This window comes from Prinia subflava, chromosome 12 (assembly GCF_021018805.1).
Source record: "Prinia subflava isolate CZ2003 ecotype Zambia chromosome 12, Cam_Psub_1.2, whole genome shotgun sequence".
Lineage (NCBI taxonomy): Eukaryota > Metazoa > Chordata > Aves > Passeriformes > Cisticolidae > Prinia > Prinia subflava.
The window spans coordinates 9093323-9107530 of record NC_086258.1 but is presented as its reverse complement, the minus strand read 5'-3'; the positions used below and the strand labels follow the sequence as shown (position 1 = coordinate 9107530).

The 14208-nt window shown below is 57.1% G+C and overlaps 1 protein-coding gene across 7 annotated transcripts in view; it reads left to right on the top strand.

The window, feature by feature from the left end:
- Positions 1-14208, top strand: part of KCNT1 (potassium sodium-activated channel subfamily T member 1) — a 79955-nt gene that overhangs the window by 48955 nt on the left and 16792 nt on the right. For all 7 annotated transcript variants that reach the window (XM_063409270.1, XM_063409268.1, XM_063409271.1 and 4 more), the window contains 13 exons: positions 6865-6944; positions 7904-8003; positions 9086-9142; positions 9472-9520; positions 9691-9750; positions 10494-10568; positions 10902-10985; positions 11377-11471; positions 12357-12537; positions 12624-12788; positions 13407-13543; positions 13683-13746; positions 14095-14203. In XM_063409270.1, the coding sequence (XP_063265340.1) occupies positions 6865-6944; positions 7904-8003; positions 9086-9142; positions 9472-9520; positions 9691-9750; positions 10494-10568; positions 10902-10985; positions 11377-11471; positions 12357-12537; positions 12624-12788; positions 13407-13543; positions 13683-13746; positions 14095-14203 (1256 nt within the window). The remainder of the gene's footprint in view (positions 1-6864; positions 6945-7903; positions 8004-9085; positions 9143-9471; positions 9521-9690; positions 9751-10493; positions 10569-10901; positions 10986-11376; positions 11472-12356; positions 12538-12623; positions 12789-13406; positions 13544-13682; positions 13747-14094; positions 14204-14208) is intronic.

The following is a 14208-nucleotide window of genomic DNA, read 5'->3' as shown; positions in this document are numbered from 1 at the left end:
AAAACAAACAGGCCAAAGGAAACACGGCCTGTTGTCCCATTGCTGCTTCCCTTTTGGGGTTTAACCTTTATTATAATTATTTTATTGAGGAGCAAGTCCAGCAGCACCATCCAAACCTTGGATGGGAGATACTGCCCCATCCTGGAATTGTCCAGGGCCAGGTTGGAGAGGGCTTGGAGCAGCCTGGGATAGTGGAAAGTGTTCCTGCCCACGGCAGGGGGTGGGACTGGACGAACTTTAAAGTCCTTCCAGCCCAAAGTATTCTATTTTCTACAGCTTGAACCCCTGAGCATGTCCCTGCTTCCTCCAGTGCTTGGTGTGGTGCCTGGAAATGAGCTCTGCAACTGCTGAACACAGTTGGGGAGGGATTGCAGCTGCCTTCAGGGAACGAGGAATCAATAAAAATCCCATTTTCAATGCAATGTCCTCCCTAATAAAAGATTAGATGTATATAAAAGAGCTAAAAGTCAAGCAGGAGGTTTCTTCTACATCTCTCCAGGCCCATGGAGCCCCTCCTGCAGTCTGTGCCACTGCCACACGGGGGTTTGTGGGGTGAGTTCAGGGCATGATGTGAGATAAATGACCCTGGAGGCCAAAGCTACTCTTGGGCAGGGTTTTTCCTGTAGTGACTGCTTGGAATTTGCTTTTCATCCCCCAAAATAAAACTGCAGCATTACTGCTGGAGCCAGGATGACATTACCTGCACCCAGCTGGGTTTAATATGCTGCAGAGTGGTTGGCAATATCAATTCTTTCTTTGGGCAAAAAAATCACACTCCATAATAAAACAGGAGGTTTTTTTCTGATTGATTCTCATGGTAAATGCAGGAAACCATGAAGAAATGAGTCTGGGCTTGAGGGACAGGATGTGAGAGCATCCTCGCTCCTGGGCAGTGTTTATTGGTGTGGGACCCCATTCTGCTGGTCGTGGTCTGTGATGAGCCTGGGTGTGTGCGGTGCCAGGGAAAGCCATTCCTGGTGCTGCGGGAGCCAGGAGGGGCAGCTGCCTTTCCCTGGGGTTGTGACAGTGCCAAGGTGGCTGTGACACTGCCACGGTGGCTGTGACAGTGCCATGGTAACTGTGACAGTGCCACGATGGCTGTGATGGTGGCACGGTGGCTGTGCCATGGTGGATGTGACAGTGCCACGGTGACTCTGACAGTGCCACGGTGGCTGTGACAGTGCCACGGTGGCTGTGACAGTGCCATGGTGGCTGTGCCATCCTGGATGTGACCGTGTCTGTCACAGGCTGTGTGGGACCTGCTGAGCACCCTGGGCCCGGGTGCTGCTGTGATCCCTGAGGATCACCTGGGATGGTGGGGGAGAGCAGCTTCGAGGGCTGTGGGATGAGAAAATTCACTGAAAGGTGCCAGATCTGCCCTGTTTGCAGTACTTGGTCTTTTCCCACCACGCTGACCCTGCCAGTGGTGTCCCAGTGCCCTCCTGCCCCTCCCTCAGGACCCCAGACCCCCCTGTGCCCTTCCCTCCTGGATCAGCGGTGCTGGCATGGGGGGCTCTGCCCCAGAGTGGGACACACAGCCCCAGCTCCCCGTCCCCCCGGCTGTTCTGTGCTTTGGGGTTACAAACGTGCCCGAGATTTACCGGAGCAGCTGCTGCAGTGCGAGAGCTCCCGGTGCTCCCCCGGAGGAGCCGAGACATTCCCGGGGGAGCTCCGGCTGCAGTGCCGGCATCAATCCTGCCCCGAGGGGCCAATCCGAGCATCACCCGCCCAGCAGGGCCCCGGCGCGGCAGGAGCAGCCCCTGGAGCCGGTCCCCGCCCCGGTTTGATGCCGTTCAGCCCTGCCCAAAGCACAGCCCTCCTCCTTTGAGTAATTGTTCAATTACTGCTTATTGAGCGCGGGGGCAGCTCGCTCTGTCTGCGCCGTTGGCAGGCGCCCAGGCTGTCTGTGTGCACACAGCTGTGCAGCTATTCCATCCCCATCCCCATTCCCATTCCCATCCCCATTCCCATTCCCATCCCCATCCCCATTCCCATTCCCATTCCCATTCCCATTCCCATTCCCATTCCCATTCCCATTCCCATTCCCATTCCCATTCCCAAACCCCGCTCCGGGAGCTCGGCTGGGCAGGGCTGGAGCTGTCCCCGTCCCCTGCTCACCCTGGAGGATGGAGGATGGCAAACGCAGGACACAGAGCTCACCCCGTGTCATCCATCCTGCTGTAGCTTCAGTGTCCAAAAACCATCAGGAAAAAAGTGTGAGAAAAGATAAAACCATCCCAAAGGAATGAGGAGGGCTGGAGCTGCCTGGGTATTTCTTGCAGCTGGTACCTGAGCCCCAGCCTGGCAGGTTTTGTGGTTTCTTTGGGGAGGATTTTGGCTCTGCTCAGGTTCCAGCTGGCACCGGCTGCTCCCAGCCTGGCCATGGCACGGTGCCCTCGGAGCATCCTGCACAGCCTCCTCTGCTGCTGGGGGAGGAAACGCTGCAGCCCTGCGCTGCCAGCCCTGCTCCTCACCTTCCTCTGAGCTGTGTCTGGTGCCCAGGGAGCCCATCTGGGCCAGCAGCACATTCCTGTGATTCCAGCGCGGCTGCAGCCGCAGTTCCTGTGTGTTTGATCCGTATGGGATCGCCTGGAGGGTGCAGAGCTGCACCCGGGCTGAGCTGCAGTGGAGGGGTGAAGAGGGGTCTCCCTTGAGCTGGTGCTGGCACCCACCAGATCGCAGAGATTTCTGGGGTTTTGCTGGTTGGTTGAGTATTTCCACTCCTTCCCCCCCCCCAAAAAAAAAATCTGAAGGGTCTTATTTGCATCCTGCTACATAATGGGAGAAATTCCTTGAGAAGCTCCCTGGGACCAGAAATTATCCCAGGATGGATGGGCACGGGAGCAGCCTGGTGGAGTGGAAGGGGGTTGGAATGAAATGAGCTTTTAAGGCCCCTTCCAACCCAGCCCATCCCGGGATTCTACCAACACCAGCATCTCCCACCCAGCTGCAGCGTGAGGGAAAGGAATGGAGCTGTGGGGGAAGGCTGAGGGCTTTTTTCCCTATCAAGAGCTGTATTTATTGAAGACATGCTTCTCATGGCATGGAGTGTCTGGTATAAAACACAGCAAAGCCACCCTGGGAAGCCAAGTCCTTCTGCAGAAAGGAGCAGGGGGGCTCTGGGCAGGTCCTGGGGCAGGTCCTGGCAGCTCTCTCCCCTGGATTTTGGGGCTGTCACAGCCTGTGGGGGTCGAAGGGAACTGCCTGTGCCCCACTGCTCATGTGAGTGCCCTGTGGATGCAGAATTTGGGGGATATCTCCTCTCCCCATCACTGTATAAGTTCACATTTTTATGTGTTTTCCTCCTTTTTAAGAGAGCTGTCCCAGCTCTCTGGGAAATTGAAAGTCTGGAGCAGGGGCTGTGCTCCTCAGTGTCTATTTTAATGCCAGTGGGCTGTGATGTGCTCGTCCTGGCCTTTCATCCTGCACTTTTCTGAACAAACTATTGTGTCTTTTTTTGGGAACTCATCATCTTACAACAAATTGCCTCTAATCTTAGATTAATAAAGTACAATAAATAACCCAGCCAAGAAAACGAAGTCGCTCAGGCATTATGAAGTGCATAATAGCAGTAATTACACTTCCAAGCAGAGGGTTTGTAACTCAGCTTGTACCAGGATCATTGTTTGCATGGCCTGGGGGGGATCAGGGGGGAGCTGTGGGCTGCCTGTGGAGCTGGTGACCCTTGGAGTGGCCTGGGATGGGCAGGATGCTGGCACCAGGATATCCCAGGTGGGAAGGGTGCTCCAGGTGGGAAGGGTGCTCCAGGTGGGAAGGATATTCCAGGTGGGAAGGATATTCCAAGTAGGAAGGATATTCCAGGTAGAAAGGATATTCCAGGTAGGAAGGATATTCCAAGTGGGAAGGATATTCCAGGTAGGAAGGATATTCCAGGTAGGAAGGATATTCCAGGTAGGAAGGATATTCCAAGTAGGAAGGATATTCCAGGTAGAAAGGATATTCCAGGTAGGAAGGATATTCCAAGTGGGAAGGATATTCCAGGTAGGAAGGATGCTCCAGGTGGGAAGGATATTCCAGGTGGGAAGGATATTCCAGGTGGGAAGGATGTTCCAGGTGGGAAGGATATTCTAGGTGAGAAGGATATTCCAAGTAGGAAGGATATTCCAGATAGGAAGGATATTCCAGATAGGAAGGATATTCGAGGTAGGAAGGATATTCCAGGTGGGAAGGATATTCGAGGTAGGAAGGATATTCCAGGTGGGAGGGATGCTCCAGGTGGGAAGGATATTCCAAGTAGGAAGGATATTCCAAGTAGGAAGGATATTCCAGGTGGGAAGGATATTCCAGGTGGGAAGGATATTCCAGGTGGGAAGGATATTCCAGATAGGAAGGATATTCGAGGTAGGAAGGATATTCCAGGTGGGAAGGATATTCCAGGTGGGAAGGATATTCCAGGTGGGAAGGATATTCCAGGTGGGAAGGGTGCCCAGCCGTGGCAGCAGGGAGGGGACACCCTGAACACCCCACCCCAGCAGAGCTGCTGCGAAGGCAGAGCTGTCACGGTGTGTTTTGGGGTGGTAATAACGCACTCAGGGTTTTGCTTGATTTTTGTTTCCAGTTAGCTTCCTGACAGTGAAATTAAAGGGTACATTTTACATGATGTCATCTCCTTCCCTCAGCTGGAAATGGAGTAGGAGCTTTGATCCTTTGGGATGGTGCTGCTGCCTGGAAGAGCCACCCCTCACTCAGCTCTGGGGTGTTGGATTCACCTGCACAGTGGGACCCCCACAAAAATCCGGGCCTCAACCTTGGCTGGTTGTCTGCACAGGAACCTGCTCCTTCCACATTCTTTTATTTCTTCATCCCTTTGCAGTGTTAAACACCCTGTTCCCTCCAGTCAAGACACGGATTTTTGTTGCTTTTTTGTTGTTTTTCCAGTGTTCCCCCTCCCTGCAGCCATCAGGATGGATGAATACGTGGGCTACTCCATCATAAAAAGTCACATCTAATAATTTAGTCCTTTTATCCATCAGCAGCTGCAGTCACTGTCTCGAGCTGGGCACAGCCCCACAGATCAGTGACCCATCTGTGTGGTGACAGAGATTTATTTTGCTGTTTGTTGCTTTGATACGAGACAAATGTCTGGAGAGGAATCGTGCTCCCTGAAGCCTCCGGCTCCTCAAGGCACTTAATCCTCAGGGACTCTGACGGATGGGGTGCTGCTGCTGGAGCTGAAAGCCAGTTCCCAGCACTTCCTGGGCATTCTTAATGAGGAGAAGGAGCAATTATCTCGTGTGCAGCGTTGTGAGCAGTTGTGACAGCTGATTTATGCCCTGGCACAGAAAAATGATTTGCCGAGTCTGGCTCTGGAGACGATTAATTTGAACACGAGTAGAGGCTGGGCTTTGAGGCTCTGCATCAATGCTCTCTGCTCCTCAAGCATCACCAGGGCTTGTAAATTCTGCTGCTCCCTCCCTGCGGTGGGGTCTGTCCTCCCCTGCTCCCTTCTCGCGGTGACCACGAGCCAGGGGTGGTGCAGAACCCTCCGGCCCCCTCCCCACCCTCGGGCCGGCTGAGCCCTGAGCAGGGAGGGTATCCTGGAACCCTTTCCCAATCTGCTCCCTGATCAGCTGGGCCTGAGTGCTCGGTAAATATTTACCCCTCCGTGGCAGAGCCAGGAGCAGCTGCTTCCCAATAAATCAGGAGCCAGAGCCGGCGGCTGCGGGATGAGGATTCCGTCACCGGGAACGGGCTCGCCCCGATCCGTGTCGGGCTGCGGAACACGCCGGACTAACGAGGTCTCGGTGACCCCACGAGCAGTTAAAAAAGAGGAATAACAGGAGCGCTTCCTTAGGACTTGCTGAGAACGCGAACAGGGGAGCGGTTGCTGATCCCCGGCACTCAATTCAGGGGACAGGGAGGAGCAGATTTGTCCGGCTCAGTCCGGAGCTGGGGCAGGAGGAGCCGCTGGAGTTCCAGCGCCCGGCAGGAGCGGTGGGATTGGGGGATGAGCAGTGAATTCCCAAAGGCTGCGGGCGGTCAGGGGTGCCCCGAGGGGCGGCGGCGGAGGAGCCGAGCCGGGGCCGCTTTTTCCCGCACGTCCTTCATGCAGACCCTGTGGAGGAGCCTCGGGGAGGTTCCTCCCATCCCCACGGCCGTGGGCTGGCGGGGGGCTGCGGGTGGGGTCGGAGGGGAGGCAGAGAAGCCAAGGGAGGCGTGGAGGGGACATTTCCAGGTTCCCCTGCCGGATTCTGTGCCGTGCCCTGGCGGGTGACTATGCCCTGGCACTGTCCCCGTGCCACAGGTCACCACCAGCAGTGTCCCCGGATGCCAGGAGATGTTTGGAGCTGGTTGGCAGCTCCTGGGTTTTTCTGGAATGACCAAGCGTGGTATCTTAGCAACAAAGGGAAATTTTCTCCCTTTAGGGCCGAATTGTTTTTTAGCAGCTTTGATGCTGAGTGTTTGTCCTCCCCAGGCAGAGCCAGGGCATGGAGAGAGCCAGGACACGCTGGGGACATTGGGGACATTGTCCTCGCCAGCCCCTGGGTGGCCGGAGCGGATAAGGCGGGAGGAGGCTGCTCCGAGGCCGCTGCTCCTCTGGGAGGTTTTGGACGCTGTGCAGTGTGAGAGGAGAAGTTGTGACCCTGCTGTCAGCTGGGTGTGTGGAAGGAAAGCCGAGCCCCGGGCCCCCAGCAGGGCTGGCCCTGGGGTCACATCTGCTGCTTTGGGGGTCCCCGGGGCTCCCGGCTGGTGCTGCTGCTTTGGGACTGCGGGGACAGCCTGGGCTCGCTGTGGGATGTCAGCGGGTCACCAGCTGGATTGGGGGGACAGGGGGGCTCCTGGGGGGCTCCTGTCCCTCCCTGCCACCCCCCTGACGAGCCCCTCCGGGGACTTTCCCCGCAGGGTGCAGGTGGAGTTCTACGTGAATGAAAACACCTTCAAGGAGCGGCTGAAGCTTTTCTTCATCAAGAACCAGCGATCGAGTGAGTGCCCCGCTCCCGGGCCGTGCCGAGCGCCTCCCGGGCCGGCAGAGCCGCGCTTCGGCCCGCGGGATGAGGAGCCATTGCCATCTGCTGGTGGCCCTGTCCCCGCGTGTCCCCAGCCCGGCGCTGCTGCCGCCTCTCGGGGGTGTTTTCCCGGCTTGGCTTGGGGGATGCTTTGCGTGGGGAGGAGACGATGCCTCCCGCCACCTCTGCTCCCTGGGGACAGCCACAGCGTGACAAACAGCTGCCACCAGCTGGGTGGGTGTCAGGGATGGAATGTCCCTGTCACGAAGCTGGCAGTGCCTCCCTGAGGCTGTGGGGACAGCCAGGGCGGGCTGTGAGTGACCCACTCCCACTGCAGCCACCGGGATTAGTCTCCACTTGACTAATGGTGTTTTTATTTTCTTCCTCTGAGATGTCATTAGCTGTCTGGAGGGGGCCCGCTCGTTAATTTATAAATTGGCATTTTCTTTCCCTCCCTGCATCCTGTTGTCTCGTTAAAAAGCTGGAGCGCAGCACAACGGGGTGCCCACGGGGAAGTTTTTAATGAAAATGTGACGAATTTCTCACTTGTAATTTGAGTAATAACCCCCTGAACTGGCTGGGGAGGCAGAGTGGATAAAGCAGCAGCTTTCCCTGGCTGTCCCTGCTCCTGTGAGCTGGCTGTGGTGTGGCCAGTGCTGGTCTGGAGCTTTTAAATGGATGCCTGCTAACGAGGTGGATACACTCCAGCAGCTCCTGGCATCCACTGGGGTCAGCAAGGAGCTGAGCCATGGATATTTATTCCTGTATTTCTCTCCTGTGTCTGGGACACTGGGCAGGAGCCCTGGGCAGAGCGTGGGCAGAGCTGCTGGCGCGGGGCTCACAGGGCTCCTGTGCCGTGGGACTGCCCGGGGTCTCTGGGGTGCGTGGGGTGCTCGGGAATGCTGCCCCATCCCTGCTCCCCTCCACCACCACAGGCCTGAGGATCCGGCTCTTCAACTTCTCCCTGAAGCTGCTCACGTGCCTCCTGTACATCGTCCGTGTCCTGCTGGACAACCCCGAGGAGGGCATCGGCTGGTGAGTGCCCCAGAGCCCCCAGAGCCCCCAGCCCACACCTCAGTGGGGATGCAGCAGATGGGAGGATGGGGTTTCTCCCTCCCAGCTCTTTGAATTTGTTCTTGAATAAAACTCCCCAGGCTCAAACCCCGTGGGTGGGTGTGGGGGTATCTGCTGCTCCCGTGCAGTGGATGGTAGAAAAATTCAGGTGATGTTCACTTCCAAATTCTGTCTGACCCTGCCAGGGGCTCAGCGTGGCCTTCAGACAGGCCAGAGCTCGATGACTCCAGGGCATCACCACAGAAATATTTTCTGGAGACTGACACTCTTGAAGATGTTAACACTAAATCCCATTTAAGCATTTGAGAGGGAAATGCGTTGTGCTGTGTGGATCCTTGAGGTGACAGATGATTCCACACATCAGTTTTGTGCTGGGTTTCAGTATAAGCCTATTTTCAATGTGTCCTTGCTTCATTTGGCTCAGGGTACAATGTGAGGGTTTTTTTCCCAAGAGCTTGGAGAATTTGCCATTTGATTTCCCCCTTGTAAAGCCCACAGACTACCAAGTACCTCTGCACCTTCTGGAAGTGCTGTCAGACCTGGCAGAGCGAAGCAGGACACGGCTGCTCATCCTTGGGAGGTTTAGCACAGCTGCAGCTCAGGGAATTCCATTTTCCTGAGGGTGTGTGGCAGCAGCACGTCCCTCCCAGCGAGGCAGGGAGAGCTTGGCTCGGGGCTGCCTGGGGGCCAGCCAGCCTTGTCCCAGAAGCTGCAGCTCAGTAATTTTTTGCTAATTGTAATCTGGTAATTCCCAGCTCCCAGCTCCCTGCAGCGCTGTGTTCTGTGCTGTGCCAGAGTTCCACAGCATCCCTGGAGGGGCTGAGGCACCTGAGGGGTTTTGTCCTCCAGTTTGGAGATGTTCAGGGCTGCCTGGAGGAGGCTTTTCCTGTGCAAAGCCCTGGCTATGGGAACGAGGGTGTCTGGATCCATGGAAATGTTTTCCAGTGCTCCCCCAGCCGTGAGGGCACCCCGTGATCCTGGGGAATCAATCCCAGTGTCCCTGTTCCCCCCCTGACTGCTTCTCCCTGCTCTTTCTCTCCCAGCTGGGAATGCGAGAAGCAGAATTACACAGCCTTCAACCAGTCCACAAACATAAACTGGTGAGTGGGGAGCTGCTCCAGGGCTTTGGGCCGGCTCTGCCGGGATGTGGGAGCAGAGGGATGGAGGTGGCTGCTGCTGGCAGCTGCCTAAGGCCACTTCTTGGTCGTGGGGCTGCTCGAGGGATGTGGAGCAGCACCCCAGAATCAAATCCATCAGCAAGTGCCGGTGGCTGCAGCCTTGGGAATGGCTTATTTACAGAGCTGGGGCTGCTTGGGCCAACTGTGCAGGAGGGAGCAGCAGCTCCTGAGCCAGCCACGGCCTTGGGTTTGCATTCGGAGGGGAAAAGGCCCTGGCAGCTGAGCTGAGACCCCTCTGGTTTCCTTGGCAGGTCACACATCTTTTGGGTGGACAGGAAAACCCCGCTGTGGGCCGTGCAGGTGAGCAGCCCTTGGTGGGGGTGCCGGAGCCCAGAGGAGCCGGGCCTGGGGCTCTGCCCCACCTGTGAACCCCCCCCAGGGGCTCCCTGAGGTAGGGGGGCCTCGGGGAGCTCTGATCCACTGCAAACACCCGGAGAGAGCCCTGGAGCCTGCCCCGTGTGTCCCTGCAGGTCAGCATCGCCCTCATCAGCTTCCTGGAGACCATGCTGCTCATCTATCTCAGCTACAAGGTGAGAGCCCAGCCCGGGGGGCTCAGCCTGGCTCTGCCCCTGGGCAGGAATGGATTTCCCCAGCCCGGAGCTGTCTGCAGGGATGTTTGTCTGGGGGTGCCTCAGCTGGCTCTGAGTGTTTTCCTGTCTCACTCCTCCTCGGGCTGCTGGATGAGCTCTGTGCAGAGCAGAATCTCTTCTTTTTGTGCTTTCTCAGACATTCAGACCTGTTTCAGACCTGTTTTTGGTGTCAGGCTGACACATCCCAGTTCTGAGCTGGGCAGGGTGATCCTGCTCTGCTGCCTCCGGAGGGAGTGGCACTGCTCCCAGCCAGACAAGGAGAGGCACAACCTGACTCCTTCGGACCAAAACCCCTTAAAATGGCCAGAAAAAGTGACCTTGACAAATGGCATCTTCTCAGGGGCCAGGGGAGGGCTGGCAGCAGAGCCTCAGACCCCGTGCCACCCCTGCTCTGGGTGTCTGTAGCTGTCACTGTCACTCTCCATCCTTGCAAAAAGCATTGTTGTCCCCCAGTTCTGGGTGGCAGCAGTGACAGACAGAGGGATGTGGTGGCCGTGGAGAGGACTGAGGGGTTTGGGAATGTTTCCTGCTCCCACAGTGGGAACCACCCCCACTGCACCTCTCCTGGTTCCTGCACTGCATTTCCCTCATCCAGCAGGGTCTGTGGCAGAGTGTGATCATTTTAATTGTCCTCTGACAAGTTTTGAAACTTATTTAATTCTTCTTTGGTTTTCATTCCTCAGGGGAACATCTGGGAACAGATTTTTCGCATTTCCTTCGTGCTGGAGATGATCAACACGGTGCCGTTCATCATCACGGTGAGTGTGTCCCGGTGACATTTGAGAGCAGCTCCGAGTGGAGTAAGTGCTGTACTTTTGGTGGTGAAATAAAGAAAAATGGGTGTCTGGCCAAGTGGTATTTAAGGCTGGCAGGAAATTTTTCCTTCAGTATTTGACAATATAATGAGTTTCTCTGGAGTGTTATCCCCAAACCCATCCTCCCTTTCCAGCTGCAGCCAGGGAGGCAGGGCCGTGTTTGGTGGCAGCTCCTGCTCAGCTTTGATCCTTCCACACAGGGAGGATTGGCTGCTTATAGCTCTATTTTTTTTAAAAGAGAGTGGGTTTTTCTGCAAATAACCCTTGCTTTTGTAGATATTCTGGCCCCCTTTGCGGAATTTGTTCATTCCTGTGTTTCTGAACTGCTGGCTGGCCAAGTACGCCCTGGAGAACATGATTGTGAGTGACCCCTCCTGTCTGGCTCCTCGGGGGTGTGGAGGGCAGCAGGGCTGGGAGGGAACCCTTGGCTGCCCCCAGCTCTGGGGCACGATTTGGAGCTTGGTGTGTGCAGTCGTGCCAGGGAATGCCAGGCTGTGAGCAGGAATCCCTCAGTGTCTGAAGCACAGGGACACGGGTGAGGTGTTCCAGCCATTCCCCTGCTCCCACTGGAGCTGCCTCTCCCCACAGCAGATCCCAGAGCTGCTGATGGGAATTTAGCCCTTCCCAAGGGCTAAATCCAGGCTTGACCTTCACTGGGGAGGGCATTTCTGGAGCCAGCAGGGAGCCCCTTCTGGAGGGGCCTTTCCCCGAGGCTCCGTGAGCTGGTGGGAGCCCTCCCCTCTCTCCCCAGAACGATCTGCACCGAGCCATCCAAAGGACGCAGTCAGCAATGTTCAACCAGGTGCTCATCCTGATCTGCACCCTGCTCTGTCTCGTTTTCACGGGGTGAGTGGTGTTCTCCACTTCCCTAAACCCCCTTCCTGACCCCGGGAATCCAGCTGTGCCCACCCCCGGGAATCCAGCTGTGCCCACCCCCGGGAATCCAGCTGTGCCCACCCCGGGAATCCAGCTGTGCCCAGAGCTGGGCTCTGGCAGGGCTCCCACCTTCCCCTGCTTTGCTTCATCCCCCTGCACACTGAATACCATTTCTAAGTCTAACGATCCTCCCTTATTCCAGGGTTTTAACAGGAAATTTTAGTGAGGATGAGAGCGTTGTCAGAGGGAGATGTGGCCATGTGAGTGTCAGGGCAGGGACAGCAGCTTCCCCCAGAAAGGTGTGGGATGCCTCATTCACCAGACCCCCTCCACTCCCAGGGTCCAGCCGAGCTCTTCCTCCCCCACAAGTCACAACTCCTGAGCTCATTTGTGTAATTGGCCACTAGGACTCCTGCTAATTAACTGGGCCCTTTACCCTGGGCATTGCCAGCACCAAGGGTGTTCCTCTGGGCAGGGGGAGCAGAGCTCATCACTGGCTATTTAGCTCTGAATTAGGCTTTGAATTCTCCTCCAGCTCCTTTGGTCTAGGTTTGAGGCATATTATACCATTAAGTTGCTGAATAGAGAGGAAATGAGGCTTTTAGGCTCATGAGTTTTTGGCAATAAAGACAATGTTCTGATGCAGATGACTAATGCTATTTCAGAGCCCAGTGGTGCTCCCAGCCCTGCAGCTGGATTAATTTGGGGTACAATTTGGGGTACAATTTGGGCCCAGGCAGGCTTGGGTGACACTTGTGTTTAGCAGGATGGCTTTGAGCTGCGGGTTTGTGGGGCTCTGCTGCCCCGTGTCCCAGACAGGCCAGCCCCTGCTGTGATGGGGCTTTTCCCTTCCAGGACCTGCGGCATCCAGCACTTAGAAAGAGCAGGTGAGAAGCTCTCCCTCTTCAAGTCCTTCTATTTCTGCATCGTCACCTTTTCCACCGTGGGCTACGGAGATGTGACACCAAAGATTTGGCCTTCCCAGCTCCTGGTGGTGATCATGATCTGCGTGGCCCTGGTGGTGCTGCCGCTCCAGGTGAGACCCTGGAGGGTGGGGAGGGGGTCCCTGCCAGCCCCAGGGCAGCCCTGCCCACGGGGACATCAGCTCCGTGCCCTCTGCAGTTCGAGGAGCTCGTCTACCTGTGGATGGAGCGGCAGAAGTCGGGAGGGAATTACAGCCGGCACCGCGCCCAGACGGAGAAGCACGTGGTGCTCTGCGTCAGCTCGCTCAAGATCGACCTCCTCATGGACTTCCTCAACGAGTTCTATGCCCACCCTCGCCTGCAGGTGAGGGCTGGGCTGGGCTCCCACCCTGCTGGGGCTCCCACCCTGCTGGGGCTCCCACCCTGCTGGGGCTCCCACCCTGCTGGGGCTCCCACCTCGCTGCCTCCCGGGATCCCGGTGTGTTCCTTAGAGCGGAGCTGAAGCCCAGATCCCAGTGAATCTCCAGTGGAAAGGCTGCTTGGGGAAACTCAGGCAGAGCAGTCAAGCTCACACATCCACACAGGGCACCAGGCCAGCTCAGCAGGGAGAGGCAGAGGGGTCCTTGTGTGTGAGATCAGTTCCAGCAGTGTTTATTTCCAGGTGCTGAAGGGAGATCCAGAACCAAGAGCAGCCCATGTGCTGTGTCCCGGGGATACAGCAGCCGGGGGACACGGGGGTGGGACAAAGGGCACGGGAGACAGGGCCAGTCACCAGGGTCCTACCACCAGTGGAGACAGAGGAAAGGACAAACCAGAGGGCCAGGGCCACTGGGGAGGGAGACACCAGGGCAAACCACTGTGTGAAGGCATCATTGGGGAGTGCTCTGTCTCAGGCTGGGCAGGTGGCTCTGTGACCCTGGGTGTGCTGTCGGGGGCTGCAGGGGCTGCACAGCCCCCAGGCACGGCGGGCTCTCCCTTGCAGGATTACTACGTGGTGATCCTGTGCCCCACGGAGATGGACATCCAGGTGCGGCGCGTGCTGCAGATCCCGCTGTGGTCGCAGCGCGTGATTTACCTGCAGGGCTCCGCGCTCAAGGACCAGGACCTCATGAGGGCCAAGTGAGCAGAGGGACACCCTGCACGTCCCCGGGGATGAGTGCCAGCCCACTGTGTCCCCTCTGCTGGGGTGGGCAGTGCCCAGCGCTGCGGGCCCGTGCGGTTCATGGGGTCACTGCTTTTTCTCTCTCTCTCTCTGCAGGATGGACAATGGAGAAGCTTGCTTCATTCTCAGCAGCCGGAACGAGGTGGACAGGACAGCGGCGGTGAGCCCAGCCACAGGGTGGGGACGGGGTGTTGTGCAGGGAGGAGGGACTGGGGTGGTGTTGGTCTCACCTGTGCCCGGTGAAGGAGGGTGCTGGGAAGGGGCTGAGTGCCATGGAGAGCCCTGGGGGTGGCACAGAGACACGCAGGGTGGCTGAGCCCCTCTGTGCTCACCTTCCTTCTGCTGGTTTCCCCTCAGTGCTGGGTTTCAGGGAGCAGCAGGGGCAGGAGGAGCCCTTGCTCTGTGCCTCCAGGGTGGCTGGGTGCTTTGCAGTTTGTTCCAGGTAGAGGAGCCTTGGGGAAAATAAACCATCAACCAAGCAGCTCTTGTTGCTCTTGTCCCTGTCCAGGACCACCAGACCATCCTAAGGGCCTGGGCTGTCAAAGACTTTGCTCCAAACTGTCCTCTCTACGTTCAGATCTTAAAGCCAGAGAATAAATTTCATGTCAAGTTTGCTGGTGAG